The sequence below is a fragment of the Spodoptera frugiperda genome, chromosome 15 (genome assembly GCF_023101765.2).
Source record: "Spodoptera frugiperda isolate SF20-4 chromosome 15, AGI-APGP_CSIRO_Sfru_2.0, whole genome shotgun sequence".
Lineage (NCBI taxonomy): Eukaryota > Metazoa > Arthropoda > Insecta > Lepidoptera > Noctuidae > Spodoptera > Spodoptera frugiperda.
The window spans coordinates 12,761,096-12,785,471 of record NC_064226.1 but is presented as its reverse complement, the minus strand read 5'-3'; the positions used below and the strand labels follow the sequence as shown (position 1 = coordinate 12,785,471).

Genomic DNA, 24,376 nt, shown 5'->3' with positions numbered 1-24,376 from the left:
TAATTAGTGGACGCACGTGGGCCGCATGCCGAGTTACTACAAGCCAATATGGTGATACCACTTTGCACGCCAGATAAAGATCACATTGAACGTAGATATATTTTGCGTTACGTCATTTGTATCGTCTTATAGGATCACGGTTTCATCGGTTCGAAGATTTATTACGCGAATTGTGTAGAATACAAGATATTGTTTCCGGTCTCTAGAGAAAGTTATGTAGAGACCATTGTGACGTTGTATTGATACGATGTCATATTTATTATGATATTGCTCGAGATTGACGCAATTGGGATCTGACACTGAACTAAATTAGTTTGCCATATAAGCTTCAGATAACATTCGGCGAGGATCTAATAAATAACAATTGATAGCAGTCACACTATGAATTGTATCGATAGCAACATTTCAAAACAGGTTGGAAATAATATATGACGAGAAGCCCTTTCCCCTTCCGCAGTTTTACGCAAACTTCCTGTCAATTTATCCCTATAGATGTTGGCGTTACACATAATATATTGAAAGGGGCGAGCATAATTTATGTAGTCCGAGCGTGGGTGTACAATCAAGCGATATTAGCATGTGCGACCGTCGGACACTGCTGTTGTTGCTACGAAATAGCTCATTACAAATTGGTCATGATGTAGTGCCAATTTTCCCTTACCATAAAATCGTTGAAACGTTTAAGGGCCGACATCTTAATACTCAGCAACTACAATAATAATTGGTCGTTGCTACGACATGCACGACAGGTGTATACTACTTGAATTCAGACATTTCCTTATTGTGCCAATGTATTCCAGTTATAGCTTTAACAAATTAAAACCGCTGGTGTATAAAACCATAAAAAAATTAATGTCATTATTAAACTGAAGTGAAATATACATTTTTATCATGAACTAGCAAACCCGGCAAACTCCGTTTCGCCAACATTTTTGCTAGGTATAATCCTCACGGAGCCCGAGACCTTTCCAACGAATGCAAAACCGTGGAAATCGATTCGTGCGTTCTGGAGTTATAGCGTCAGGAAGGAAAACCCGACTTATTTTTATATAATAGATATCTTGAGATGGAAAGAGACAAAGGCCTTAGCAGCTGCACGTACAAATTGCATGCATTTGTTCTGGGATCTTAGTAAGGCGTTTGATTGGTGTAACCAGTACAAATTAGCTTGGGATTATTACAAGACTATCGCACAAGTTGTAATGGCAGTATTGCTACTGTATGGCTTAACAAATTGTTGCCATACACGCAATACTGGGTGGGGTTCTAACAATCATAATATATAGGGTATAAGTATGGTATATGGCACCGTATATTATCATTGTGTTGGGTTCAGAGATTTATTTTCTTGGTGATATCGAAATACTAACTTATAGGAGACATTGTAAAAAAGGTACTAAATATTGAGTTGAAGATATACGTAGGTTGGGACTAGTGGTTTCTGTTTATCGATAGATTGCTGTGAGGATAGCTATAGCTGATCAAAGTATTCAACTACAAAAGGGATAGAAAGTAAAAGATTCTTATGGCCATTTGATAAGAAAAATGTTACAAATACGAAAAGTCTGCGTGCTGGTAAAAATAGGATATTATACCTAATCAATTTATTATGTAATCCAAGAATGGTTAGCTCACTTACCCACATTACAGCGAACACACATTTTAGTATGTTCTTGACCTAAAATTCTCTAATTATAATATTGATTGCGTGAAATTCTAGCCTAAATATGTCATCGAGCAATTAATAGTTCTGAGGGAGCTTCAAGGTAACTAATTAAATTATTTTGGGTTAGTAGGCCTTTTTTGGACAGGTTTGGACTAGCAGGTCACAAGTTAGATGATAGGAGACAATAAGACAATGTAATCTAAAAAGCAAATACTGGGAAAATACCAGAATGTGCTAAAACTCACGTCTCCAGTAAAATATAACACCTAACTTTACTGACTCCCACAGTCACACGAGCACATGTATTTAATTTCATAACAATAGTTGTAAGGCTATCGACAAACCATTTTTCTTTGTAAACAGGGTTTATTTCGTTGTAATACGGCTTCTTATCCTGCTTTCGATCCTAAGCTTTGTGAACATTAAACACAACTCCAAAGTTCATTATAGCGTAGTATTTTGCAACGTATCCTATTTTATTGTGCAGTGAAATGTCAAGTTTTATATACGCAAACGAAATGAAATTCTACACGACCTGTTTCTTTAGTAATAAAAACGTAAAGGTTTTCGGGACACGTTCAGGACATTCCTAGATCCGAAAACTAATTGCCAATCTAGGAAAACTACCTAGACTGCGGAGTCAGATGTGTCCCAAGAAACGAATGATATCTGGTAACGGCAAGGTAATACCAAAAATAGCATTACATTTTGGAGCAAGGGATAATCTTGATTTAGGTTAATAAAAAAGTTCTCATTAGCAAAGTCACTAATATCAAGGATTCAGAAAAGCTGGTGTACATAAATTGAGTTAAGGTTGATTTTAATCAAGAGATATAGCTGTTTACTTAAATAAAAAGATAACTAACAGCCATAGTGTTCTGAGTATGTGGTGAGTAATTAATGTCAGTTGTAGCGGCCTTCACGGTGTTTTAATTGAATTGTTGTGGTAACTTTATATGGGCTGAGCGGCTTACTTATCTAGCTAAGACCCTTACCAAGTTGCAGGGATAAGTGACCACAGTACAGGGATTCCCTTCATTATGCTTTATTGTAAATATTTAGGGCAAATTACATAACTATACGTCCGGATAATGCGACGAAAATATCGCTTTCTTATATTTCCAGAAGATTTAGCGATTTTTCCTTTGCCTGTTTGTGAGAAATTCCCTGGCGACACTCGACATATTTGTTCGGAGACAGCATATTTCCTGTTACTCTCAATTAATCTCAATTAACTGCGACACGACCTCTCACACAATGGGTTTATTCTTTACACCTTTTCTCGTGTCTACCTTGAACTCCAGCGTTATATATCCATTGTCTCCTAACACTCTTTCATCATGCTTGCCCAGGTCAACAGACCGTGCCTTTGCTAGTACTTACAATTTTTAAAAGTCGGTCAAGGGACGGTGTTAACCACTGTTCGCTTAGATGTGTTTATGTAATATTGTTATGCGTACTGCTTTTTATATCATAGTTGTTGTAATCGAAGGGAATAACAATTACGTGTCTGAAGTAATCTGTCGTACATTTGACGTTAGAAGTTTTATAAAATCAAATAATTTGTGAACTGACCGTTGTTTGCATACCGATCTTTATCATTTCCACGGGGAAATTAATTCATACATAGGTACAGCGTTCGATTACAGAAAAGTGTAACGTCACGCCTTTTATCCCCGAAGGGTTAGGCAGAGGTGCACATTACGGCACGTAATGCCGCTATACAATGTACACTCACTTTTCACCTTTTGTGTTATAAGTCCCATGTAATAGGGGGTGAGAAAATGTACAGAAAAGCTGCATTATAATTTACGACAACGATAAGTGATTAACAATACAAGATGAGCACCGGTGTGACCAAAGCGTACTCCAAATACGTTCCAGCCAATTAATTGCACATAATGTCAAATGTCTAAGAGAACACACGAGACAATATTATTAAGATTTCATTTTGAGCTGGTCGTGTACGAAGTCCTGACATCGTGCCAAGCCTCCAGCGAGTGATTCATGGGGTTAACCCATGGCAATTTAAATGAGCAGAAATTCTAATGAAGCGGACAGCGGGCATGATAATGTGTGAATTGACATTTTTCAGTGAAATAAACACGAGGCTAGGGGCCTTTTTAAAGATTTGTTACGGTCCGTTAATAAGCGCTTAGTTATTCTTAATTTATTATCTTTACTTTAGACTGAATCTAGTTAAGATAAGGTCTAGAATTAAAATTTAATGGAAGGAAAAGTACAAAAAAGGAAGATAAGGTAAGATTTCGATGAAATAAATATTCTTCTTGATAAAGAAACCATTTGAGAACATTCCAGAGAAAGTCTACAAGATGATAATTACGTACTAGAAACACTTCTGTAACCTTAACCTTTAAGAGATGCAGAGAACACAATGCTTTGTCTAAGCGAAGCGGAACCGTCGGCGTCGGCGACTGAACACATTCGTGAGATGCAACAATTGCACTACAAACTAGTGTGCTTCCATATTTTTAGCACAACTAGGTCAATAGTAGACGAGTTTCGCCAAGAAAAAACGAACAGCCTCAAACTTTGCATGATAAATACATCTTTGGATAACAACAGAAAATAATTTTGCACGAAACGAACTTTCTTTTGCAATGAATTTTCAGGTCGACGTACTTTCAGAATTGAATTTTATTATACTTCTAAATTGAAAAATGAATCGATAAAGTCATATCTTATTACTTTTCTACGCGATTTATAAGATTGGTTTTGCTTTCAATGCATTGTAGATTAGCATTAAGTATTTCAGAAACATAAATATTTATCCAAGTTACATAAATATTGTTAAACATCGTATCGTCATTATTATCATTGAAAGCGACGTGGGGCCCTAACCAAATATTGATAATATTACCAAGCAATAACATAACTGAAAAAGTAAGGATGGTATACGAATACCAACCTTATTAACATATACATATCAATGTCAAATCACGTTGTTACGTCGATATTTTAGAGTTATATTTAAAATACCAACCTGTCCATATGCGAGCACAGTAGCATTGTATCCATCCAGGGCTGCCTCCACCAGCTTCCTGACACAAGTGTCGTAGACTGTTTGCTGGCAACATGATGGTTCGAAGGCGAAGTCGAAGGTGAAGGCACGCTCCGATCCCAGGGCTACTCCTCCCTCGCCAGCAGCGCCACCAGCTCGAGCACATATACCACAACCCTCGACCACCTCAGCTGGTGTCTGTGGACGGATTCTGGAACAAAGAAGAATAAATTATAATCTATACTAATATATAAAGCTGAAGAGTTTGTTTTGTTTGTTTGAACGCGCTCTTTTTGTGTTGGATAGCTCATTTATCGAGGAAGGCTATAAGCTACAAAACATCACGCTATGACCAATAGGAGCCAAGCAGATCGGAACGCGGAAGTAGCTAGTAAATGATAAAATAATAAATCGCCTGTGCTAATAATATTAAACTAATTTCTGATGGACAAATTCAGGAAGTACTTAAGCACAGTAAATCTTTCTTCAATGAGGTTCGGGCCGTATTATTGTTTTGAAACAAAACGAGAATAGATGATCGTTTCTACTGTGTATTTCTAATTAATCTCATTAGTGTGAAAGAGTAATTGTGTGATAAATTGAGAGAATATTAAAACTAAACTTCAATGAGAATATGACAGTATCATACATAGAAATGCGTAACGAAAATGCGATAAATGTGAGAAAGTTACATAAGAATTTGCTTACAAAATAGACGGAATTAATGTTGATAAACTAAATAGATTGAGTTTAGAAAACAGTACCTATTAACAGTCGCATGAGAGAATCTGCAAGCATACTTGTTTACGCTTTATTCTAAGGCAGTGTTCTCAAAATATTTGAAGATTAGAGCATTAAACGAGTGCCCATTTGTTTTAAAGATAGCAAAACATCTAGCGCCATTGCTGCTCGTAAAAATGAAGCACTTGTTTTGACACTTGATACTACAAACGTGCAGACCGTGCAGTGCTCACACGACGACGAGACAAGTGGCGCTAATTGTACGATCAGACATTAGACATTATTGCAACGAATTGTTTCACTTCACCTTGAATCTTAGTACCTCATACGATTTCTGATTGAAATGCTTGGAGATGGCTTAAACAAATTCAATGGGAGGAAAATGAAACAATTCCAAAGATTTAACTTTGAACATATTTGCAAAGTCATAAATCGTTCGTGTTATACCCATCAATTCTGCAAACGTCGAACAACTTAACATATCAGTCACGTACAGTTTATTGCTTTACATCGACATGTAAACGTGAACCAAGTTACAATCTTTACCATACATAACGACTGTGTATCTAAGAGCTACCCATTACTATGGATACCGGAAAATCTATAGACGGATGTACAAATACAATTAGCATTCCTGACATCGTAGTTGAAGAACAGAAAGCAGATGACGATAAAGAAGAAGGCGGTGGAGGTGTTAAAGTCATTCAAAATCATGCCTTATTATCCTTAAAATAAAACCCTGACGTAACGAATTAGCATAGAACTGCAAACAACATCGTAAAATTTTAATTTATAAACGCAACTCCATCGCGTAGTCTAAGGTGCGTCTCGTCAAGGCCGTTCATAAGAAGACTGGATGTTGTGAAGGTATCATTCAAGGTTATCTATGTTTGTTTGTACTTGCTCTTCAGCTGACTGATCAATAATGCGATAAGGAGCCTGCCGAGCTTGTGTAACAGCTCTGAGGAAAATTGAAATGATATTTTTGGATTCTGCGGTTGATAAGCTACATTAACTATATTGTCCAACCTAAAGTGATGACTTCTACAAGTAGCCATTGCGTCCTCTCTTGTATAAAATTTTATGGTACTTAACTGCATTTTTCGTAATTCTATTTTACTCAGGACAATAGAGAGTAATAACAAGTCCACAGCTTATTATTGCCTTGTTACTGCACAGCTGCATTGCAGCTAGACCACCACAATTCAATGAGGGAAGGAAGTACCAATTAACAGTTCAAAAGGGTACATTACCGACTGTTGCCCGTACGGACGCTCGTCGCGTGCGCAATGTGACAGTTACCACAAAAATGGAAGCGTTATTATATTCATATTTCGAACATGATTCACTTTTTTAAGCACCGTGTGTCGCTCACCAAGATTATTACGATGATGAGAGGTAATTAGGATCAAATTGCTCGTACTGGTTCTTTTCCTTATAGACGCCGACATTTCCAAACGAAATTAGGCCACAAGAAATTATGAGAAGTATTTTTGTCTTTGTTCAAATTCGGTTGAATTTTGATGTCATTTCGAGATCAATCATGTATGACACATCATTTTTACCTCCTTTGTCTTAAATATGTTCAGGATTTAGAGGAGGTATCATTGATTAAAACCACGAAAATACAGATGCTAAATTCACAGGCTTCTACTGCTTCTATCTAATAGGTACTTAGTTTTCTTGCAGTTTATAAGGCTTGCTTAATGCCTCTTACAAACATGCCCTCTTATTTCGCATCCACAGCGTGCAGTGCAAATACCGTGCACTTACATTGTGTGTACACTGTGCAGCGTACAGGCGTACAGGGGCTATTGTACTGCAACGTTACACAATGGCAGCACGCGACCGTCCGAGTGGAACACCGACGTCGCGGCACGCCATCTTCCTAATACCCGCAGCTAGACTTTCAACACCATTTTTAATATTGCGTGTTGCCTGTACTTCTTAATCACCTGTTTCTAGATGATATTTTTAGAGCTTTTCCAACTATTTTCGTTGCTGCAGTGTTTGTTGTACTTTTATAACATTTTGGAGCTAAAATTGTATTACACGCCCTTTCTGTTAGTTCCTTCGTTCTTTGATTAGAAAGGGCACAAAACATAGAAGGGCATTACGTAGAATGATCAAAGTTTTGATGGCTACGGAACATGGCATTGTTTATAGCTTTGTAACCGCATTAGGCGCTCCAATCATGCGTAAGGACGGAACGCTATTGACAGGGAATAAGGAATAGCACTCTACTAAGATGAAAGAAAACGTTAATTCAAGTAGAAGATTAGTACTGGATAACACGAAAACATTAAACAAAATTTCTCCTTACTTCAGAAGCACTTAACAAGTGAAAGATGAAAGTACTAAGTGGATAATCGAAGACAGCTTAGCAAAATGAGCAGCAGCACGCAACACTCTGAAAATAGCGCATAGACAAGACGTATGGCGATCAGTGTCTCAACTCTCATGTTCTTAGAAAGTATCGCTATTTACAGGCTAGGTAGGACCAACGAAGACATCTATTGTAGTTTGTTCTTTGTGCTATTACACGTTGTGGCGAGGTACAATGGCAGAACCACTCGCTGTTATTAAACCTTCGCTTGTAAACGAATATCAACTACACAGTACACATTGTGCCAGTCCTTTTGTATGGCAATTTGTCGTTCAAGCAATTTATATGAATCAGCTGGTTTTTCACAATGGCTCTAACTGTTACGCTTTACAGCGGGAAATGAGTTTAATTAAGACGTTTTCGCATTTCCCACGAGTTCATTGTGTTAGTTTTCGTCAAGGTTTGCTATTCAGTTCCTTTGTTTCGTACGTGCTGATTTATGTAGGACGAGCAGATACATTCATTAATTGAAATCAATAGAAGATTACGACTTCGTTTTGCAGCTGTGTCTCGTTAGACTAAGGATTTGTTTCAATTTGCTGATCTTTCAATCGTTCTGATTCAACCTATTTATTTTTCCATAGATATTTCTTATTTGAATCATCAACGGAGGTGTAAATGATATTAATAATTTCTGTTTATCTGCACAAGTGCATAAGGTAATGTAGAACAGCCGTGGGTTTGTAAGAGCCCAAATATTTAGCGAGTGTCGCCCACCTAACTTGGAGAGGTGGGCAGATAGAAAACTATAACCTTTGAATACATTAGTACTTCATAATGATATTCAATGTGTTGCAATCGCCTTGCAATGTTAGAGGAAACAACTAAATATTTTACGTATTAGTTTCTCGAGATGTATCTAAGTAGAGTTAGGTACTTAATGATATATGATTGTTTTCTTTTGTATTTTGGTCTCACCGTTCCGCTGATTTCATTTTATTGAATCTTATACCAAAAAGAAGTGTTAACAATGGATAGTGATGATTCATTGGCGCTGAGAGTGAAAATCAGTGAGCCTAGCACTAGAATGTGAACAAAAACTGATACTAACTGAAACTGATCCAAAAAATCTGGCTATTGAAATTACATCCCTAAAATTAGGTCAGTAAGTTCCAATATAGAATCGAAATACATAAATAAAATAAAATACTAAATAAACGTGATAAGATTATTTTTATTACACTATCAGGATTGCGTTGATGATATGAATGGCTCCAGTTATTATCAATCGTATTGATGAACGTATTGATACTATAACAGTGCAATATCCAATATGCAATTTATGTAACACCAACAAAGAAGCAATCATGATTTTGCAATCAAGAATGTTAGAAAGTGATATTTAATATTTGCTTTAAAGGAAGCCATTAATTTATACGCCAGTTTTTCGCCATTAATTTAGAAGCCATTAGTTTATATGCCAGTAATTTATAATTACTTTTTTATTACCGGCTGACATTAATCCAATGATTTCCGCGTCCACTGACATATACCTTCGACACAAAAGCTACGAACAAGTTGCATAAACAAAACGACATTCTCGTCAGTGCGAGGGTGGCACTCATTTGCACAAATGCAATTCCAACAACGATCGACAGATCCATACATCAAAATACGTGAGCAATAATAGGTCGTAGCACCTCGTAATAAGGACTGGGCCATTTAAATTTTAACGGTTTTCAAATCACACCATGAACTGAATGCATAATAAACGGAATAACATTTAGCGGTACCGAATCAAAGTGCGATCGAATTAGAACGAGTTCTTGTTGAAAATTCTAATGTTTTTCAACTGCATCGGATATCGTGTGGGATGCAGCCGAAAAACAATAAACCAGCTTTACTGTTTAAAAAACACGCTGTATTTAACAATAGACGGATATAGCATTTGGGAGGTGGCGTCGTACATACAAAATGGACAAATTATAAAACATTCTTCGAATTTCGGAGACTCCTACGTCTGAGTCTGAATATTTTAACACCATTAAGTTAGTTCGTATAAGGTCTCAGATCCTACATAATATATTTATCCATTAGACTCGCCCGCATAATATTTGCGCAGATAACATTCGTAAACAAATTTATTCTTCCTTGTAAGTGGGAAATATTGATAACATTAGTTAGTTATTTAAAAAAAATGATAAAGCAAGATTGGCGCGATATTTATTCAAAGCTGTGAAAGCAGGAAGCCTGCGGGATTTCGCGAAAGAGATCGGAAAAGTTATCTGTAAATATACAGCCACATCCTCACAGAGGAAGGAATTAAAAAATATTTATGTGTTTAAGTACATCATACTCTGTCGACTTGACGAGTAAAAAATATTTGCAACAAATCAATGTTTGGTAAAAGATCGTTGATAAAAAATATCTGCGCTTATAAAAATGGTATTAAGTGTGTCTATTGAAAGCCGGCTCATTACTGGCCACAACATCGTCAACAAGTACACCAAACCTCAAATGTACATGTCACAAATAAATACTTTGACTTTGAAAATATAGAACGCCTAAAATCAAAACCTCCACCATTCATAGAATTGAAGAAAAAAAAGCTAAAAGCCCAGAAAATAGTGTAAAGCAAGGTGAATGTGCCAGTTATCATCGTACACCATCAGCCGACTCAAGTGGGTCACTGAGGTGTTGGTATAGGGCCAACAACCTGCCGTTAACATAATGCAATTGCGCTTTTCGCCATTATCTTTACGGAAAAGCGTGAGCAACACGTAATTTCTGCGCAGAAATGTTAATCGCACAAACATAATTTAGTTCTGAATGGAGCAAGAAATATATACGTAATTTAAAACGCTTTTAGCTAACGTAACGTAGGTTTTTATTATCTTGAAATAGAATCAACAGTTTTTTATGTTTTCGCTTCGAAACCTTAATATGTAAATACAATAAATCACATCGGACAAGGATCCAAAACCAAGGCTCAATATGCGAAATCCTTAATCCGCTTCTAAAGATTTTGCAACAGAAACTATACAAGGAAAAACTGTCATAACATCCAAAACTGGAGCAATAATAATCAATATAGCCATGTAGACAAGTCGATCTTGTAATGTCGAATCGATAAGACACATGCTTGAAATGACATTCACGGCCCACGTTTAAAGTAATAAAATATTTAAAATAACTGATCGGACACAGGTAGGTGTCGCGACCTCACCACGTACCGTCATCGATCGTAAAGTAAATAAATAAACGCTATGATAGTCTTCGCGCTCTAACTAACAATTACTGTGCTCATATTCTTGACCTTGATACCTAGACTTAGTCATTACACCACATAAACCTAATATCCAGTCCTCGGGTTATTTCCATAATCACATGAGATACCAAAAAACGGTAACGGGTCATCGTGAAAAACGGTTTTTTTTATACCACGACGGTGGCAAGATAGCACACGGCCCACCTGATGGTAAGTGGTTACCGTGGCCTATGAATGCTTGTAACACTTGAGGCATTACATTCGCTTTGCTGACCCTCAAGAAACCTATTTACTCCCTTCTTGAAGTACCCATACTGTATCCTATTGGGAAAACCTCGGAAGGAACTTGCTCTGAAACTTAATTGTACGGGACCATTTGTGCTTCAATGTGTCTTAAGGCGTACAGGAGCCTACAACGTTTAGAGAATGATAAAGCTACCAAAAATTATGAATAATTTAATGAAGCTTAGAATAACTACCTATTTTGAGTTCGTCGACAACGTAAAGCTGGTATTTCCCTGAATGTATGAAGATGACAAGACAATTTGTCATAATTAGACGAGTTTACTTGACGTTAACAAGATAAACAGCAACCGGTTCGTGTCAAGTTTCTCTCACTACAGTGAAATAACAGGCAGCTAATGCGGCTTATGAATTACTAGACACCCTAGTAAAAAGTGAAAATTGACAAGAATTTATGAACAGGTAAAGTTATGATTAAACTTTCATCACGATGTCTCGTATCGCACGATGATCACGATGTACGATCGTTACTGTATTGAAAATCAAAGGATCAATGAAAAAAGGATAAAACATTAGAAGAGGACATCTATGGAATTTATCATTTGCTAACAGTAATGATTATGTGTATCTAAGTGAGATTCCAAATGCTCACATGTAATCAATCAATAAGTTTGTCAAACAGAAAGTCTTTCTTTTCCACAACAAACATGTCGTAGTAAAAAACTTGCGAAAACTGGCAAAGAGTGCAGAATTTAAGCATTCATACTGTTTGATTCACTGGTGAAATTAGTGAAATCTTGGCAATGATTTGTTCCTTTTCAAAGGAACAGCTGACTGTTATTTGTAAGCTATTGTGCCAACAACTGTCTTTTATGAATAGAAATCAAGGTCCAAATGCTAAATCAATTTAATTTATGTAACCGATGATTAACTTTAATCTGTAGATTGCTGGTATGTTCGCATAGCATGTTGATTGATAGTCTGGTCGACCTAGACGGGGAATGATGGCTATGCAGGGTTTAGTACGCGCATCGAAGGATCGTATCATTGCTTCGCATTGCAAAGAGCAACCAATACAATTAATGAAGAAATACTTATTAAAGATTAACTTAATAATTCTGTTACAACGGATGTTATCATAGCGTAAGGAAATGTAAATGTCCTGAATAAATGTATTGAATAATATAACTATTAGTATACTCAATCCGGAACAGGCACCGGAACCACTAATCGGCGGTTAACAAATTGGGTAGTTGATTGCGGTCAACAGTCGAGTCCCTAAGGGCCGGCCTGTTACTTATAACATGGTAATGAGATGCCAAAACGCCTGGACCTAAGACAGAGTTATTTATAGTAGAAGATTAGAATCAACATGATCATTTAAGATAAGACGGTGTATTTTCGAAAACGCTGGCTTCCACAACAGCTAAAACGAGTTTTTGTTGTGAGAACTGTATTTGCTAAGGCTTCCATAAATCTAAAGAGAAATGTATGAGTCCATTAACTATATGAATGGGAACAATAGTTGTATAAGACTACCAAAGTGTTGCTTAGATTCCCAAATATGTTCCAGAAAGTTACACTAGGCTAGACAAGGACAAAGACAGGTTGTCTAACTCTATACGATAACCCGATTCGGTATCAGGAGTGAGTCATAGAAGGTAATTGTAACGTGTGTAATTAATATTTGCTCGGCCGAGCGTTACGCCTTTTATCTCAGTGCGTATTGCGGTCACAATGACCAAGAATGCATCCACTTAATTATCTAACTTGTATAGATAAAATCTTCTCAAATTGCTATCCAGTTTAGTAATGACTAGACTTGCTTCCGTAACTACAGTGTGAACATATTTATAATGAAAATGAAAGAAGTTTATCTAATTAGAAATGATCCAGTAGTGATTCTTTTTTTTGCTAAGGACACGCCATTGTTTAGCTCATGCAGGGCACACCACCTTCGTATGCTCCACCGTGTCCTACGGGCGGTCTTTGTAGTGATGGCAGGAACCTACCGAAGCTCCCATGTCCGTTAAGCATCTGCGTCAGGCGGTAGGTGAAGACGCTGTGGTGCCCCTCAAGCCACACCTCAAAGAGGGGCTTACTTACCGCTGCAATGACAGCCAGTAGTAGCCGAGCCCAATCCAGTAGTAGTTGAAGAAGGTAAGTAAACAGTATCAGAAATTGTCACGAACAGAGATGATCTAACACAAACGGTTATACTATTCGCAAGACATAACAGTTCTTTGCAAAAACCATAAGATATATCAGACGGAACCGCAGGCCTAGTTCATTGAAATAATTGCCATCTATACGTCTCTTGAATACCGGAACACCTAACTTGGACTAAGATGTTCAGTAAAAAATAAATTGATTTGGTAAAAAGTTAGTAGTTGAGTAGACGAGCTCGGGTCCGGTAACCGCGCCGTAGTATGACTATGCCGTTATGCTCCTTAAACGGATACTAGTACTTACTACTATAAATTGTGATGGGACGTAGGTCCAAATGATGGTCAATGTCACTGAGATTGCCTAATTTAGTACACGGCATTTGAGAGATAAACAGTTTTCCTTAACGTATTTGACTAAAACGTTCTTCAACACTAACGCCAAAAATGATTCAACAAGTTCGCAAGGCAATTTTGCATCCGAGGTAACGTAGAAAAATGAGGTGGAAGTATTTATGACAATTGGTATTAGAGATTCGCACATACTAGTTGAGAATCAGGTCACTACAATATAGACAACTTAAAAAACAATAGATGTAAGATAAAGGCTATTACAGTAACAGCTTGTGAGACGGGAACAATTTAATGACTATAAACTGATTATCTGCGGCCTGCTCTCACACCGTTGCGTAATATGTCGTCCCAGCCAGATGGCGTCGCACTGTCTACCGCTTCACAAGCTTTTATTGTTGGCTCAATCTTGTGACAGCACTTATTGGATGTTTTATAAGTTTTAAACTCATATGGTATCTGCACTTTTTATGTACGCTTCAAAACATGACATCTTTTTACAAAATTCTATTCACCGTTTAATTTCGGTTTCGATGACAAATATCTATTTCCTATCAGCCAAAACTGTACTCAGATAGCCTTGAAATAATTTGGAAAACCTTAACTAATTGATTATATGGTAACAATAGTAACAATTCACAAAAAAGTGACAGTAGTTGTAACTAGCTATTTATAGCCAAGTCGACCGCTTAGAAATGCCGGCTGTTCACATAACATTCCCATGCTAACTGAACTTCTCATTGTTAACACATTCGTAGCGAAAACTACGTGAAATGTTTACTGTATACAACATTAAGATAATAATCAAAACATTAACAGATATTGAAGCACATCTTAAACTTTTCACAGTATTTTGTACCTAATTATATGCATAAAGTGACACAAGTTGCAAAAATAAAGTCATAATATTTTGGGGAAATCCAGTAAGGGCTAGGGTGAAAAGCCATTAAGTAATTCCTCGCCCTTCCCCTGCCGTTTAATAGTGTACATTATTTAATGGTTTTGTGTAAGTTTGAATGCAAATAATGTATCGCGTCTTTATAAGGAGCAATAGAAAGTGGCTAACTAAACAAGCATGACAATCGACAATTTGGTTCTAAACGATTAGATTTTAGAACCTTATTAAATTAGTATCTAGTAGTATTGGCTATTGATACATTTTTAAAGCCTAACTTACGAACAAAAGCAGTCTCTGTTGCCTAATTAACAATAAGACCGAAAAGACAGGACATGAAATCGTGGGTTGACATAAACGAAGTCACGTTGACAAAGGCACGCTTCGGTGTGATAGACATCTTAAATCAAGTCGAGGATAGGTCGTGGCTTGTCCTCTAAGGCTATTGTCTCAGATTTGAGAAGGCACAGTTCAAGAGCCGGCTAGTTTAGCAACATCTGCACGTCAGACCACCCATGTGCGAAGGATTAGGTTTTAACTTTTGATGATGAAGGACACTTTAACATACTGTAAGTACTGATGTTGCCCTAGTACTGAGATGATTGTAATGGAACATGTTATTGGATTCAGGATCAAAACCTTTTCGTTATTAGGTACGTACTTAATAAATGTGTCGTAAGTGGGAACAAAGCACACGTATTGATGCTTGTCTTTCGTGTAAATCCAGGTGTAAGACGCAATAAGTATTAAGTAGGTAATAGTAAAGTTTTATAAGAAATCGTTGCACGTTCTGTTTTAGTAATATTCGTTTTATCGAAATAAACACAGGAAGCAATAGAAATAAAAGCTATGTAAAAGTTCACTTCATATCTATTAGCGGACCTTTCACCTCAACTGAATGATGAGTGTAATGTTCAGATAAACCGTTGTCTCTGAATCATTTTACTTGCACATCTAGGACGGCGGCGCGGCGGTCTATTTACCCGAATTACCTCATCCACTGCATCATTAACTTCACCAAACACTCGAAATATCGCAGAATTCACTTTGACATTAAACAAGAATCTCGTTGAATATAAAATTAATTGATAATTCTTACCTATTTCTTCAACTAATCGCAAAAAATGTATGACAGAAGTCATGGGGAGCTCATCAATCACAAACATGTTGGTTATTATAAAGATCCGGTAGAGAACAAAAACTAAGTACGTTCATACTTCTTTAACACATTTTCAACGTACTTGCAAAGTAGTAAGGTTGAAAATCTATTAAAGAATTTTGCAGTTTGGGGGAGCTTGATGTGCTGGTCTGTACCTATACACGCTGATTGATGTCGAGGACTTTTCTGATTACAGTGCAGCGTCAATATTGCGCCGTGCAGACGCTACGATACGCTATTGCACCGGAATGTACATACATAGAATGCACCTCTATTTGTTTTGCATGTTCATCTTTAATTTGTATTCCTTCGCCAGTTGTTTGCATTTAGATTTCATAATATACCCTCTCTGATTTCCATTCTATTTGAACAATCGCGTTTATAGATGCTTCAAAGATTTCTTTAATCTTTGTCCCGTCTATACTTAGAAGCTTCGAAATGAACTGAATTTAGTCTTTAGTCACCTGTGTGAATGTGAATTCTATTCTGAAAATAATTATTTCTCAAAATACAGTACAGTGAACCTATCAGTCATCATCTAGATTTAGCTCGCTAACGTTGGTAACAAAGTTTGAGTCCGTGATTGCTCTAACGATGACGAAGGTATTTTTAAAGCCAGCGGGGTCGTGATGTCATTGTCATAGCTCGATGTCATGTAATAGCCGCAACTGTTAGGTACACACACTTTAAATTTAACTTCATGTAGCGTAGATGTTATTCTCAGTGCTTATCAAAAGATTTGGGTTGTGTAAGATTTATTTTTCTACCATTTTTCCTTGTCCCTTAGCGATGGCGTCACAGCCAATTTACTTCACCAAAATTAGAGCAATGTGAATCACATAAACACAGCCCAATGGTGGAAATGAAAGAGTAGGGAACTGAACTTTTTATGCTCGTTAGTGTAAGGTTATAAATCAAATAGCGTTCGTCGACTGTCGACGCAGCGCAGTTTCGGCCGTATCTCTATACGTCACGCAATACCAATATAATAAAAAGCTTTAAGAACTGCGTGCTAGCCTCCGATATATTGCTTAGTGAAAAAAAGCGTTAAAAATAAATAGTAACGTGAGGCGCATTTTGAATAAAAAGCGATTTATAAGCAGGAGACAGAACGAGACGCGGCGTCGACAATTATTGTCTGCGGTGCATAGTGTACGGTTCCTTTTGTCAAATTGCTTATTATAATGAGGCGCCTGCGTTATTTGCATGACACCTTTTGTGGCCTGGTCGTTTGTATTGCAACCCGCCAAGTCCTAAACGACCTCTATCAAGATTAACTACAGATACATATAAAATTTATACGACGTGCAGCTCATCAAGAGCCCGATTTAGAGAGGAATGATGTGCGAAGTGATTTATGATAACATCTTAATTTTTATGAAAGATCGTTATTTTCGTTTATGAAGTTATAGCCCGGTAGTTAATCATAAATATTTTATTAGTTATGTTTCAATATTTAGTTCAAAGCTTCTAGGATCACTTCTTTATTTATATTTCACTTTGAGACGTGAGTTGTCAAAGGAAGCTCGGCTTGCGACCGAGGAGTACACAGAAATAGACATCCAATATCTTTGTCGCTGTTAATTCGATTTTGGAAGCTCTCAGAGGTAACGTAAGGTAATTCTAAATGTGAGATCCGAGTTCCACGTTGAAAAGAGATCAATAAATTGCCGTATGCAAATGAAGTTAAATTAATTGGCTTAGTATTCAAAGCAAGGTATCTTGCTCCTTTAGAATCTCAGGTAGTACTCTGATGGACTTGAGATACATGGCGAGATGTACGTTAGTGCATTATTATGTCGTTCAGGTATTGTAACACTTTCTGGCTATCGCAATCATTACAGCATAGCAGTGAAGGTAAAAAGTGAATTTCGTCAAGAAACTACTGCAGCGCTCTGCTAACTCTACCGATGTCGGATATTGCTGTTTACAAAATAAATTGTATTGATTTGTAGTTACCGAATAAATTCTTAGACACTAGCTATCGCTCCAGCTTCGCATAGGTGCAATGGTGATATTTTATGCATGTATTATACATATAAACGTTCCTCTTGAATCATTCTATCTATTAAAAAAACCGCATCAAAATCCGTTTCGTAGTTTTAAAGATATACAAAGGGACAGAGAAAGCGACTTCTTTTATACTATGTAGTGATTTTAAGACAGTTAATTTCTACTCCAAATCTTCAATTCATACATTCAAATGGAAATGAAGATACGGATGTGATACACATAAATGAATCCAAGTTAAAGCATTTTTAAGAGATTCAAAGATTTATTCATAGCTTTGAAAAATACTTGTCTTATTCCTTTTACAATTCAGCTACACTTTTCTTTATATTACTTTTTTATGTCAGTGACAGGGCAGGGCAGTCATACACGGCAGGGTCGCCGGTCGTTGACTACAGCCCCATAGCAGGCGGTATATAAAGGGTGCATGACATCCGCCCGTGTACCTCTCAGAACCCTTTTTTTATTAATATTCATCGCGGAGAACCAAATACAAGTGTCCACTTGACTCTCTAACAGCTCGGCACGTCTGTCGCCTGGCTGAAGTGAAGGCTGTCTGTATCTATGTATCTAGATGCGAATATTTTAGCTCAATAAAGACAAAACAGTGTTACGCAACAGCGTGTAAAACGCACGTTATGTCGGAATACTAGAGGTGCCATGAATATTCGGCAGTACAGCAACTATTCGGTAATCGGCTAGTGTTTTTAGTGTTCGAAATTAGGCCGAATACTGAATACTAAAACATGTAAGTAACCGTTGCACATCCAATTCGTTTGTACTTGACTTGTATCTTTAAGATTTTCCTTAAATTTGTATTTTTCAAATAATATTTGTATTTCAAAAAGATTCGAAACTACGCTTCGGCCTTGAGCACAGCCAAATATTCAGTGTTCGGCCAAATCACTCTCCGTAACGCAACATCTCTACCGAATACAGAAAATCTTGGTCCAGTAAACCTATTGTTGTAACGAACAAAGAAAACACACGCGTACAACACACGACATTACCTAATTCTTCAGTTTCACACCTCAGTCCGTTCTTTAGGTTATATTTGCATAATTTGTTTAAGGTTTATTGCAACTGAACATATGTAGCGCCAGACCGTGCAATTGCAAGGCCCATTAGCAATAATAATACAATCAAGTAACTGTATAACAATGAGCTATTTGTTTTGAATTTACTTATATATAAATAGGTGTTGTATGTTTATAAATACATATTACAGGTACGATTCGAAGTTACAATAAACATTAGTTTCATTACATCTTGGTTCTCTTGTAGACGAGCAAACATTATACCGATGCAGTCTATATTATTTGGAATATTAATTTGAAACAATGCTTCTACTACAGCTTGTTTATGCCAAAACATAATGTCTGAAGTATGTTAGGCGCCCACATAGGATTAAAGCATAAGATAGACGTTGATTAGTTGACTATCCTTATCATGATAGCATTTTTGTATACGTTGTACGTAGAGTACAGAAAAAAAATTTAAAGCCGAATAGTTAGTTCAGTAGAGTGAATGCTAGTGCTAAGTTATGTTTCAATCTTGGCTAGATTTTTCTCTACCGAAATCTATACTAATATTATAAAGCTGAAGAGTTTGTTTGTTTGATTGTTTGTTTGTTTGTTTGTTTGTTTGTTTATTTGAACGCGCTAATCTCAGGAACTACTGGTCCGATTTAAATAATTATTTTTGTGTTGGATAGCGCATTTATCGAGGAAGGTTATAGGCTATAAAACATCACGCTACGATTAATAGGAACCGAGCAGAGCGGGTGAAACCGCGCGGAAGTAGCTAGTGATAAATATTTTGGCTTACCTGACAGCAACACGAACGCTGGACTCGTCAGCCATGGCTGAGCCGTGTACCTGAAGCAACAAAGATATTTTGTTAGCATTTAGGAGGTCACAAGTTCATTATTATTATTTTTAGCCATGGTGGTCCCACTGCACAGTTGGTGCGGTGACTGGGCGACCAGTTGCCGCGCAACGTGTACCGAGTTCGATTGTCTCTCGTAGCAACTCTTTGTGTGATCCACAAATTGTTGTTTCGTTTGGATGTCATGTGTATGTTGGAACTTGTATGTTTGTAAACGCACCCACGACAGACAGGAGAAAATCCTAGTGTGGGGCTTTTAAAAAAAACTGCAGGGCAAAGGCCTCCCTACTCTCCTTCCACTCGTCTCTTCGTAGATTTATTATTTTCACAGGTTCATTAACAACTATTAATTCGGCTAATGGACACTGACACAGGCATCTTCTACACCGTCATCGTGTTGCTTCTCTACGAAGAATAGCAAGTTTCGCATCCATTGGGGGCGTCCATAAATTACGTGAGGTGTTTTTTCGAATTTTTTGTCCCTCCCTCCCCCTGGTGAGATTTCGTGAGATTTTCTTCAACCCCCTCCCCCGTCCCCAATCTCACGTGAGATTTTTCAAAATGTGGGTTTCTTATGTAAACGAGCTGGATTATTGTAAAAAGAAAAAAATAAATTGCTTTGTGCTTTTATTTACGACTAGTTAAGACTAGTAACTAGTTAAAACAAGAATATCTACTCTAATTCAGTCCATGGCGAATCATGCGCGGTCTTAAGAGAGATTATTGGAATCAACATGTCCATATGATTTTCAGTAAAATCATCTGCTCCTTCAACTTCGTTCTGATCTAGCCACTCTAAGCCGTTGGCGCTTGCGCACAGTAACTCATTAGCTCGTCTTGTGACAATCCGTGAGGGTCGCACTTTGCAAAACATACGTGCTTGCTTAGCTGGTATAATGTTGCTGGTATATTTTTTTTAGTTTCAATAAAAAAAAATTACGTGATATTGGCCGGGCCCCCCCCCCTCTTCCCAACGTAAGATTAGATGAGATTTGACTCGACCCCCTCCCCTCTTAAACATTTTACGTAACTTATGGACGCCCCCTTGAATGAATCCCTCAACTTTCACCAGATTGTCGGCCCAGATGGGAGCGGCGTGCACTACCCACGCCACGTTTTCCGGTACCATCCAGTGCCATTAAGAATCAAATTATTGTGTAGTCGTATCAACTGCCTCGTTAGTTGAGAAGTCGCATGGGTGACAGATAAGTAGGTAGTTTTGTAGTAGTTAATTTTAAAAATGTTTAGTAGGTAGGTAATAACATAGAAGTAGTTGGTGGCGCTCTGTATTCAGTTAATCCCTCAATGGTATAAATGCGTGTGTGTAACATATATGTAACATAGAAGTCTTTATTACATGGAAATCATATAACTGGTAAAATTCACTATTACGTTAATTTATTCATCAAAAACTGAATATTACCTATACCTACCCTTAAAGGCTGGGCAGAAATATACCTAGCGCGACGATAATTCACCCTAAAACCTGAGACTGCGTGCACATACGATAAATTAGAACTAATGACTCCTGCGCTGTATGCAGCCACCACAAGGAACCACAGTAGCGAAAATAAAGCATGCAACTGCTAGTAGTGATCTTGTTTAATCACCTAAACAAAATTTACGAACTCATAAATAAGATTAACTGTCTAACACTGAAATAAATTAATTCAAATTAGTTAATTTAAATCAGACTTCTTATTATAATACTGTCAACACAAGATCCGCATGCATTAATTAACTAATTTAAGAATTCCAATGAACTTACGACTTAAAGTTATTTGAGTGCTTATAGCTAAATACAATTTGCATAACAAAACACTGAATGGAGGAATCAATTTGAGGTAACAATGTATTTTAACAAAACTCAGGGATTTGGTAGACGATGTGGTAATAACGGAATTGATTGATTTCAAACACACAATAGAACTACAAGAATGCATGCTCATTATTCATTAGTTACTTAATAATAAGTTTTTGTTGTTCCTAAGCACAGTAAATGGTTGGGTAGATGGTGTATTGTGTTTTTATGAATGATTTCTTGTATGAAGACTGCTTTTTGTGAATGCAGGTGCCAGTATTCCTAATGCAACTATTGGCCTCATCTAGCTATTTCAAATATTGATGTGTAAAAGTGTTATTTTGTAACCTACTTGCAGAAATAAATATCATTTATTATGCGTTTTTTTTAAACAGGGAAAACCATCCAATCTCTGTAGTTCAAGTTTAATTCCTAAGATGGCCCAAGAACCTAAGGCCTCATATCAAGTGGAGTGGACTATAAGACAGTCTTCTTTTTTATCTGAATGTTTTAGAAGAAGAGTTATAGCCGATTTTAACAAACAATTTCAATCATTTTGAAATTGATTTTTGAAATTAGATAATATTAGATAAGGATCGATTTTAGACCTTAGTTATAGAAGTAAGGTCTAAAATCTTTCTAAAAAAGTTCAAAACAGTTAACAGAAACTATAGAGTTTCTGTCAAAAATGTAGATCAATCCAAAGATTTTGCATTAAGATTAGTTATTGTATGCAATTGCAATAGTTTTTTTATTACAACATTATCCTTAAATTATAGGTACTTAAAACTTCAGTCAGTCTTCTTTTGCCTAAAACAGTATTTGCCAAATCCACCCAATACTTCAACACCTACACTTCCCCCAAAAAGGATACTTCCTGACAGTTTTAAACACAATATATTTTTTAGACATTTGCATATATTTTTTATTATTGTTTTGATAACTCTATCTTATCTTGAGTACAAGCTTTAATCTCTTACTATGCTATTATCTACTTGAAGGTTAGTAACATAATCTGAGAAGAGATTGTATAAGAGTAAGAGTAGGACAGTAGTATTCTGGGTATTTCTTATTTTTTCTCCTTTTCTAATTAGATTTTGAAATCCTATCAGGTTTGAATATGTTTACAGTGTTTTAACAGACTTCTCAAAAATGGAGATTCTTATTAGGGTAGTCTTATAGGATTCTAGTGAGATATTTAAATAATTATCTAATTATTTCAAATATATCAACAGCCAAAATAAATAAAACATAAAACAAAAAAATAAATAAATAAAGTTGAACACAATTTGCAAAGATAAGTAATCCATCAGACAACTGAAACAAAACTGTAACATTGACACTACTTATCTATCAGTTTGTTTGAACTAATCTCAAGAACTATTGAACCAGATTTGATAAAAACTATTTCCTGCTTATTTTTAATGGCAACAAATAATCCACATTCTTCTGCATATAAAAACTTACAAACAAATGCATTATTTAAATGTTCGTTTTTTTTTTTACACTAGGCTGCACAGCATACTGTCTGTGCCAGTCTCTCTTTTAGTAATGCTTACTTTTTAATTAATAAACATGTCATAATAATCAATATGATAAGTTATCTAGGAATGTTTACTACACATTCTTAATATAAAAATAATAATAACAACTGAGATAAAACCGGAGTACCCCTCAAATACTTTTAAAATGAAAGAAAGTACTCTCGTTATTACTTGTAACACTTTCCAACACAATTAGATAAAACAATGCCAATAATACACAGCAGATTGTAACAACTAGACCTATTTTTTGAGTGCCTATCGCTTAGAGAAAGGCGATAAGAAAACTCGATGTATCTGCAAAGTACGCATTGTCATAAAAATAATATATCAATATATACTTACTGCGGTTTAAAAAATCCTCAATTTCTGTAGCACTTGATCACATTTCATAAAGCGTCGGCGTCAAAACGACAAGCTAGATCGACAACGACCGATATTTACGTCCATCTTTCACCATTGTCGATAGATTAAACTGATTTTTATTGTTATACTAACGTATTTTTATATAATAGCCACTTTAGGACGCGGTTTTCATTATTTGCCAGCACGTTTAAATTACGTGTGGCTTATAACTAAGTTATAAACAATCGTATTTCAATTAAAACGGTAATTAGGAAGCAGTACCGTTTGTCACTCGCGGTCGCGATCGCTCACAAAAATACATTTGACAACTGAAGCAAGTTGCTTGACAAAACAAACGGCACGGAACGGATGGTGAAACGTCACTTACTCAGTGATACCAGCGGGTAAATTCATATTTCCCACAATTACATTTTTTTTAACAAATACTTGCTGAGACATGAAACAATATAGACGATAGCGGAAAAGATACTTATCAGTTTGAAATACTTAAAAATAAACGCATAATTAGAGTAATCGTTTACAGTTACACGATTAAAATTATATTATCGGGATAATTATATTTTCAGGATTACATCTCATTCTTTTATTATTACTTTGTTTAAGAATGTGAGTTATTAAGATGCTATTGGGATTTAATTGGTTTCATTGAGTGAGAATATTAGCTTTCGTAGTTATTATAGTTACCCTAAATTCGGGGAATGTCAATTGGTATGTAAACACTAAAAATGTCAAATACATTACCTTATGTTGCCATGATTGGTTTTTTTTCTCCCGTTTAGGATACCAATATCAATACGAATCGATGCGGAAAAATAATGTTGATAAAATTACTTATTAATTGCACTTATGATATAAAATCTGATTAAATGTGTTGTGTATTTTTAAAACAATTCATAAAAGTACAATGACCTTTTTGTGAAACAGCATGGCTTTGC

At 36.3% G+C, this 24,376-nt stretch overlaps 1 protein-coding gene across 4 annotated transcripts in view; it reads right to left on the bottom strand.

Moving 5' to 3' along the window:
- Positions 1-23,778, bottom strand: part of LOC118270109 (kinesin-like protein KIF21A) — a 71,001-nt gene extending 47,223 nt beyond the window's left edge. For all 4 annotated transcript variants that reach the window (XR_007706001.1, XM_050698639.1, XM_050698640.1 and 1 more), the window contains exons 1-3: positions 23,421-23,778; positions 19,674-19,723; positions 4,671-4,899 (exon numbers count right to left, since the gene is read on the bottom strand). Coding sequence is in view for 3 of the 4 variants with exons in the window: in XM_050698639.1 (XP_050554596.1) it covers positions 4,671-4,899; positions 19,674-19,708 (264 nt within the window). In the remaining variant the exon portion in view is untranslated. The remainder of the gene's footprint in view (positions 1-4,670; positions 4,900-19,673; positions 19,724-23,420) is intronic.
- Between the last annotated feature and the right edge of the window lie 598 nt (positions 23,779-24,376).